This window comes from Eubalaena glacialis, chromosome 4 (assembly GCF_028564815.1).
Source record: "Eubalaena glacialis isolate mEubGla1 chromosome 4, mEubGla1.1.hap2.+ XY, whole genome shotgun sequence".
Lineage (NCBI taxonomy): Eukaryota > Metazoa > Chordata > Mammalia > Artiodactyla > Balaenidae > Eubalaena > Eubalaena glacialis.
Window position 1 is genome coordinate 2658456 of NC_083719.1, and position 8552 is coordinate 2667007.

Genomic DNA, 8552 nt, shown 5'->3' on the forward strand with positions numbered 1-8552 from the left:
ACCTAGTGGGGGCCACGGGGACGCCACGCCGGTTTAGTGGCACTTCCGCCAAAGATGACCCGGGGAGTCAACGGCAGCCTGGACATCGGAGGAGAGGCCGCTCCCCGCCGGCTGTCATCGCGCTCCCGCCCGCCCCTTCCCCGCCGCCCGAACGGTGGAAAAGCAGGCGCCGAGGTGTTTTTTGTGAGCAAGCAAGACACACCTCGGCTGCGAAACGGCCAGCTGCGGTGTCCGACAGCTGTAAACCGGCGTCGACAGGTTGTCAGACAGCCCCGGGGGCCGGCGGCGAAGGAGCCCGCGGCCTCCGGGCCCGCACCCGCTGCCCGGCCGCTCGCGCGGCCACCGCGGGCGGAGGTGGCCCGGCCGGCGCTGGGCACCACGTGCTCGCCGGGAGGGGCGGGAGCAGCCGGCGAGGGCGGGCGGGAGGCAGGGAGGGGGCAGGAGGGGAGCCGGGGGCGGGGCCAGCGCTCAAGGGGATGCCAATCAAAGCATCAACTTCAAATTGTGTCTGAAAGCCCCGCCGCCGAGCGGAGGGCGGCCGCCGCAGTCGGCGCGCGATCGCGGATCCGGGCGCAGGCGGGAGCCGGGCGCCAGCGAGCACCCGGCCGAGGAGCAGCCACCGGCCCCCGCCTCCGGGCCGGCCCGAGCGCGCCCGGCCGGCGGCCCGCTCCCCAAACCGCGCCTCCCCCGCCCACTGCGCTTCCCCCCCGCCCCTTTAATACTTGCCCGCCGCCGCCGCCGCCGCCGCCACCGAGTCCGCGGACATGTCCTTCCCGCAGCTGGGCTACCCGCAGTACCTGAGCGCCGCGGGGCCCGGCGCCTACGGCGGCGAGCGCCCGGGAGTGCTGGCCGCGGCTGCCGCGGCCGCCGCCGCCGCCTCGTCGGGCCGGCCCGGGGCGGCGGAGCTGGGCGCGGGCGCGGGCGCGGCCGCCGTCACCTCGGTGCTGGGCATGTACGCGGCGGCCGGCCCGTACGCGGGCGCGCCCAACTACAGCGCCTTCCTGCCCTACGCCGCGGACCTCAGCCTCTTCTCGCAGATGGTGAGTGAGCCTGGCCTGCTCGGCGCCCCGCACGCCGCCCGGGTCCCGGGGCGGCGCGGGGCGCAGGAGGAGAGAGCGGGCGCCGGATCGGCCCTGCCGGCGGGGCCGAGGAGGTGGTGGCCGCGGGCGCTCGAAGAGGCCGGCCGGGAGCGGCCCCGCCACGGGCCCGGGGAAGCGGGGAGGTGGGAGGCTCGGGCTGCGCAGGGGGTCTCGCTGGGAGCCGGCAGGCCGCGGGAGCAGGCCCGGGGCGTGCGGCCGGCGCTGGAGGTCGGGGCCAATCTCGCCCGGCGCCCCTGGCTTGGTGGCGGCGGGGCGGCTCGGCCCGGTTTGCCCGGACGCCCCTTCCCGGCCCGCGGGCCCCGCTGGCGCGACCGTTTCAGCGTTTGGGCTGAGCCAGGGAGACTCGATTTTCTCCCTCTTTGGCAGGGCTCGTGCAGTTGTATCTGAACCCTTTAAAGCGTAGTAGAGGCGGTCAAAATAAGCCTAACAATGGAGATCGGACGGGCCGAGGGGTCTCTTAGAGGCCTGAGCGCAAATTTGAAATTAAAAAAAAAAAAATGAAGGCGAAATAATTGTTGGCATCTGAAACGGTGTTTGCTTTGACTTTCGTAAGTTGCCAAAGTTTTCATTTCATTTGCACTGAAAGAAAAGCAGTTTTCTTCCTGCGTTGCATAATGGAGGATTGAAGAGAGCGATGTCCCTGGGCTTAAAATAAATGCTGTCCTCTTAGGCTTCTGCCCCAGCGGGTGTCAGATGGAGGAGTCGGGGGCTGCAAATTTCATGCTCCGCGGGGCCGTTGATCTAAAGGGTCCATTTTCCTAGGTCTGACTGCAAAGTCTGCCTTAAACTTCGGGCTGCTGGTAATGGCTCGCCGGGCGCGCGGGTCGGGGAGGCAGACCCCTCCTGCACTGCTGCCCGCGGGGTCACGCAATTTGCGAGGACCCCCCCCCGCCCACCCACACACCCCCGCCACGTCTCCCCACTCCGAGAAGAAAAGACAGGAAATACATACCCGACAATAGTAAAGGAGCAAAGAGGCCGGTGTGTTTTCCTGTAACTTTTCTTGTAGTTTTGAAAAGAAAGCCTATTTCTCTGAAAGCGGCCCCAGCTGCCTTTCAGATCGGTTGCTATCAAAAAAGATCAGCTCCCATTTTGTTCTGGCGGCCGGGATGCAGGGGGAAGCGTTGAGAGATTTACAAGGTATCCTTTCAAAAAGAATTCCCAGCAGAGACGAGGCCGAAATGTCTTCCTTACAGTTACAACCAAAATAATTAGAAAAGTGCAAAGTACATTTTGCAAAGATTAGGCAAAAACGAAATCTGGCCGAAGAAACCTTGTCTCTGGGCCTCGACCACTGAACTAATTAGTCAAAGAAATCTTCTGCTTTTTGCAACTTTCTCCAGAGTCCCGGGTCCCCCCTCTGCTAACACAACAACTCGACAATTTTTACATGGAGGATTATAATTTTTTTTTACAGAAATTTTGAATACAGATGTGTGCCAGTTGGGAAACCCGCGTGCGTTTGTAGGGGAGGGGGGCCTCTATGGTGAGGATCTGCTCCCATTGTAGTGAGGTTGGGAAGGGAGATGCTTGTTTTTTTTTCTCTTTTACGGAGGGGAAACTATATAGAAATCCAACCACCCCGCCCCCAAAGGTAGATGTACGTGTGTGCATGTGTTTCCTCCCGGTCTACTGATGGTTCCTGGAAAGGAAGACTAAATCGAAACCCAAATTCTAGGTCTAGGTTTCCAAGCCTTTACGGTTGAGGATTTGGAAGTCCAAAAGATAAAATTGTGAGTGAATGTCTGTCTGGGCAATTTATGGTAATAATAAGGCCTAATGAGGTTGTTAGAAAGATAAAATGTTATTTACCAAAAAACCTGATGGGATAATTTGACTTGCTGTGTTTTACTACCGATGATAAAACGAATATTGATTGCAAATAAATCACGGCCTCTAAATGCCTTGCAAACAGTTTGTGCTTGCTTGCTCGTGATCAAAGTCAAACTTGAGAGATAAAGTCTCCGAGCAGAGGCCTAGGAAACAGTTCTGCTCCGCGCAGTTGGTGCTCCGGGCCCTCCCGTTAATGTTTTACCGGATAAACCCTCTTTTTGTATTTAAAAAAAACACATGGTGTTTTTGTTATTGTTGTTGATGATGGCCAGGATTAAAATTTTAAATTACCTGTCACCCACTGTAGACCTTTAAGTGCGGGGCGGGCGAGCCATTCTATGCAGGTTAATTTGGGAGCTAAAAGGAGTGTGCTTTCATTTTAAATTGCTGGTGGATTTGGACTCTCAGAAAACCCAGGATGGTTTATTTTGTTTGACCCCCTCAGGGTCAAAGGGAGGGGGCCTGGGCTCTTGGTTCTCTACGTTTGGAGAAACTGTTTTATCAGCCTGGTTAAAAGGTTTTCCCCTCTAGCGAGTGTGAGATAAACTTGGACACCCGGGCTTCTGGAGTTGTTTTGGGAGGTGGGGCTGGGGGCCCTGCGGGCGGCCTAGGGAAATCCTAGGGGCTGCGGCTCCCGCTGTGGTCTTCTAGAGATTCTAGGATTGTGCAACTTTTCTTGAGTGACAAAAATATCTCCATGATTGGTGGAAGGGCAGTTTCTGGAGGCAGCTTGTGGTCTGACCCCCTCTTCCAACCCGGGTGGTGCATTAGGACCAGGCTTCCTATTCTGGAGCCGGCTGGAGCGTCTGCCTCCCACTTTCCCAGTTTTGGGGACTCATCTCTCTCTCTCTCTCTCTTCCCCCTGCTTTCTCTCTACTCCCTCGCTGGGCCTTGTGGCTGCAGGGTTCACAGTATGAGCTCAAGGACAACCCCGGGGTGCACCCCGCCACCTTCGCTGCCCACACGGCGCCGGCCTATTACCCCTACGGGCAGTTCCAGTACGGGGATCCCGGGCGGCCCAAGAACGCCACGCGCGAGAGCACCAGCACGCTCAAGGCCTGGCTCAACGAGCACCGCAAGAACCCCTACCCCACCAAGGGCGAGAAGATCATGCTGGCCATCATCACCAAGATGACCCTCACGCAGGTCTCCACCTGGTTCGCCAACGCGCGCCGGCGCCTCAAGAAGGAGAACAAGGTGACGTGGGGCGCGCGCAGCAAGGACCAGGAGGACGGCGCTCTCTTCGGAAGCGATACCGAGGGGGACCCTGAGAAGGCCGAGGACGACGAGGAGATCGACCTGGAGAGCATCGACATCGACAAGATCGACGAGCACGACGGCGACCAGAGCAACGAGGATGACGAGGACAAAGCCGAGGCACCGCGCGCGCCCGTCCCGCCCGCCGTCCTCGCCCGGGACCAGGGCTCGCCGCTGGCGGCCGCCGACACGTTCAAGCCCCAAGACTCCCCCCTGGGCCTGGCCAAGGAGGTCCCAGAGCCCGGCAGCACGCGCCTGCTGCGTCCGGGCGCCGCGGCGGGCGGCCTGCAGGGCGCGCCGCACAGCAAGCCCAAGATCTGGTCGCTGGCTGAGACGGCCACCAGCCCCGACGGCGCGCCCAAGGCCTCGCCGCCCCCCGCCGGCCATGCGGGCGCGCCGCTGCAACACCCGGCCTTCCTGCCCAGCCACGGACTGTACACCTGCCACATCGGCAAGTTCTCCAACTGGACCAACGGCGCGTTCCTCACGCAGGGCTCGCTGCTCAACGTGCGTTCCTTCCTGGGCGTTGGCGCGCCCCACGGCCCGCACCTGTCCGCGCCGCCGCCGCCGCCGCCGCAGCCGCCCGTCACCGTGGCCGCGGGGGTGCTCCACGGCGACAAGGCCTCGTCCCGCAGCAGCCCCTCGCTCCCAGGTACAGCGCCCCGGGACGTCCGCCCTGCCCCAGGCCAGTAATCCGGAGCCCGGGCGATGCTGGGGATGGAGGGGAGCACTGGCCCCGGAGGGTGAGAGGCGGTGAGCGCTGAGCTCGGGGTTGAGCAGTAATCCCTGCCTGAATTCAAGGAGCGAGGCCACGGCCCTGCGGCTCTCCCGAGAAAGCTGAGCTCTACCCGCTGGCCTGCCCCGGGGGAGGCGGGGAGGTTTCCCTGGAGACACTTCCCAGCGACGGGGCGGGGGGGCGGGGAGGAGGCCTGTGCCCCTCTGCGGCACCCCTTCCCCGCACTGTCTCTCGGCCCTAACGCTCTGCCTCTTCCCCTCCCTCGCAGAGAGAGACCTCATCCTCAGGCCGGACTCGCCGGCACAGCAGTTAAAGTCGCCCTTCCAGCCCGTGCGCGACAAGTGAGTGCCGTTGGTGTTTACCTCTGGGTAGGGGCGAGGGGGATTCGGCGGCCGGAGGCTGAGCAGTGGCAGGCGGCAGAGGGGTCGCGCAGTTAGCGTGGACGGGGCGCTGTCCACCAGCCGGGCGCCCGGGCCAGCGTAGTCCGCCCCCGTTTCTCCCGAGCCGGGAGCCTCGCGGGGCAGGTCACCCCGCCCCCCAGGCGCTCGGCTGGCAGCACCGGCCATGCTGGGTCCCAGCTTCCATCCACTGACAGCGCTGTGTTCTTCTTGTCTTGCTGTGTTTCCCCTGCAGCTCGCTGGCCCCGCAGGAGGGGACGCCGAGGATCCTAGCAGCCCTTCCATCAGCCTGATCCAGGGTCTTCTTTTACTTTTGCGGGGGGAGGGGGGAGAAGTTCGGGAGGGAGGGGGTGAGGGAGGAATCAAGACAAATATTTCAAACTGGTGTAAAGGGCAAATCTGGCAACGAAGTCAAGGACTCCCATCCATCGCTTTCTGCAGAAAGGGGCTCGTCCGGCCCGAGCTCGCGTCCAGGCAGCCCGGCCTCTGCCCGCCGCCCCGGGTGGCCGTCACCGTGCTCCGGGCGATTATCAGTTCGGTAAATGCCCCCATGTGCTTCTGTCTTTCTTTCTTTCTTTTTTTTTTCTTCTGTATATAGAGTGATTTCAGATTGTAAATAGCGCGTCAGCGAACCTGTCTAAATCATATATTTTTGTCTAATAAACTAAATGAAATGATGGCCACTGCTCCTGCTGCTGTGTGTGGCTGGGCATCGCTGGGGGCATCCTCAATCTTGGAATCAGGAATCCTGGCATCCTGACAGGGCTCTAGTGTCTGTGGCTGGGGAGAGAAGCTGCGGGGGAGTTTCCACCCCAAAGGCCGGTGCTTCTCAGTCTCCTGACTGTTGTTGCATTTGTTAATGTCACCAGGGCAATCCTTGTTGGCAGTTCAGTTCTTTCCAACTCTTACACATTTATCTGGACACGCCCTTCTCAGGACATAAATGAGTTCGATTTTAGGCAGTTTATAAAACGATTTTTTGAAGAGGGCAACGATGGGGGAAAAGTGAAAAGAATTTCCAATCCTCTCCCCAAAGGAGAACTTCGTATTTGAAATCAGTTTATAACCAGTTGTCTCAGCGGTGCATCGTGGCGTCGGGGCGTTTCATAGGTAGAATGAGGACATAATGGAGTATGAAATTTTGCTTTCAGTGTATTCTTTAGTTATTTGGCTAAATCACACGTGGAGAAATTGGAATTTTTTTTTTTTTTTAAACTCTCCTGCCAGGGATGCAGCTCCGTGGTTCTCTGGGCGTGTGAGCGACGGGGCTGCTGTAGTGTGTGTGGGTGACAAAGAGGGGAGCGGGCTTCGGTCTCCCAGGGACGCCCCTTTAAGCTCATGTGCCCTGCACTGGGCCCACCCAGCGAGCCGAGGAGCCAATAAGGCCCAGATGGCCGCTGGGCCGGGAGGCAGCTGGAGTGATGGTAGGAAACAATGCAGAAGGAGCCGACCCGGAGCCTCGGGAACCGCACTGGTCAGGGCTCCGAGCCGTGGGGCGTGCGGAGCGAGATGCGCAGCCTGCACTTCCAGAGGGTGCAGGACCCTTGAATTGGTGAAAACCGCGAAAGCAGACGTTTGTAAAACTGCCAGTGAGGATGGGAGCTGCGGAGGTACCCGGCCCAGTGGGGAAGAGGCCGAGTCCCCGGTGTTGGACAGGACCTCCCCCACCCCGAGCCGAGCCCCAGATTCGCCCTCGAGACCCTCGGGACCCGCTGTCCCGGGGCCGCTCGCGGCGGCGAGGGACGCGGCTGCGGGAGGGGAAAGCCAGGCGCGGCCGGCTGCTCCTGGCTCCTCTGCGGCCAGGAAAGGGGCGCTCATGGCGAGAACCAGCGGGCGCCACCCACCGGACCGCTGCCCCCGGCGCCCGCGTCCTTCTCCAGCGCCTCCCCCCGCCGCCATCGGTCTAGAGGAAAAGGTCCCCGCTTGCCGCCCCCGAGGCGGGAGGGAGCGCGAAGGGGCGGCCGCGGCAAGCGTGGCCCGACGGCACGTCGGGGTGCGCGGGTGCGGAGCGTGGAGCCGCTGGAGAGCCGGGCCGCGGAGCCGAGCCGAGGGCCGGCTGGCGGGCGGCGGCCGCGGTGGAGCCGCTTCCAGTCCGAACGGACGTGCTCGAGGCGCCCTCTATGGGCCGCAAGCGGAATAGGGCCCCGGTGGAGGCGTCAGTCTCGCTCCTGGGGTAGGGCCCCAAATCTGGGGGGTCCTTGGCTTTGGGGGTGCTGTGGACGCGAGCCTCGAATTATGTTGGAGGGGCTTGCTCTGTGTTCTAGAGTGCCACCCACTTGCTTGAAATTGGGGGTGTGTGTTGCTGGTCCTACTGCGTAGGCTGCTGGCATTTGGGGAGAGGGGCGAGGACCAGGCCCGGCTCCGGGTGTTCGCACTGTCCCCAGGGGCCCTGGCCGATTCAGCGAGGAGCTCCTGGCCTGTCCTCGATGCTAGGACTGCAGGGGACAGTGCGGCCCTCCGCTCCCCATTCCAGAGCTCTGGAACAGAACCTTGGGCCCCACCCTGACCTCTGGGACCCCACCCTGACCTCTGGGACCCCAGGGCTCCCGCGTTCTTGGGAGAGAGCGCAGCGACAGAACTTTGAGGAGCGGTGCTCGGGTCCTCTGATGAGGAAGTGCGTTCTTGGCCCACAGACAAGCTGTTCTGGCGGCCAAATCGTGCTGGGAAACCCCTTCTGAGCTACTGCAGGAAGCAGCAGGTGGGATTCAGGTGGGCTATGGAGTCCTCTGGCCCTGGCCCAGTTCCACTGTCTTTACCCCTAACCCCCCAGAATCAAATAGGATGGTCCATGCAGGTGTTTCTGCTTTCAACCCATATTTCCATTCTTTCTTTCTATCCAATACATTTGGGACCCCTGGATGCTGCCACCCAGGTGGCTGAGCCACCAGGGGGGTCTGAGGCCTCAGAACCCTGTGGCCTGGAAGTCGTGAAGGGTCCCTGCCCCCCTCCTGGGGACCAAAGCTTCACTGCAAAGAAATCAGATTGCCAGCCTCAGAATGATTTTCCTCCATTGAAGAGCTAGACATGAATTTTTAATTGAGCATTGAAAAGCATTTTTGTCCTTTGTGTGCTGTTTGTTTACATCTTTCCCAACCACTGCAGCCACCTAAGGGTGTGCCCGCCTAGGGCTGTGCGGTGCCCCACGGGGAGGCCCTGAGGAGCCCACTGCTTCAGCACCTGAAATACCTGGCAGTGGACATAGAAACCCCCTTTTCTTTAAAGCCAAAG

At 61.3% G+C, this 8552-nt stretch overlaps 1 protein-coding gene across 1 annotated transcript; it reads left to right on the forward strand.

Moving 5' to 3' along the window:
• Positions 1 to 532: 532 nt before the first annotated feature.
• IRX1 (iroquois homeobox 1) lies at positions 533 to 5660 on the forward strand. Its single transcript, XM_061189111.1, has 4 exons — positions 533 to 1040; positions 3837 to 4842; positions 5195 to 5267; positions 5560 to 5660. The coding sequence occupies exons 1-4, from the start codon at positions 765 to 767 to the stop codon at positions 5615 to 5617; spliced, it is 1413 nt and encodes a 470-aa protein (XP_061045094.1). The 5' UTR covers positions 533 to 764; the 3' UTR covers positions 5618 to 5660.
• The last annotated feature ends 2892 nt before the right edge of the window (positions 5661 to 8552 follow it).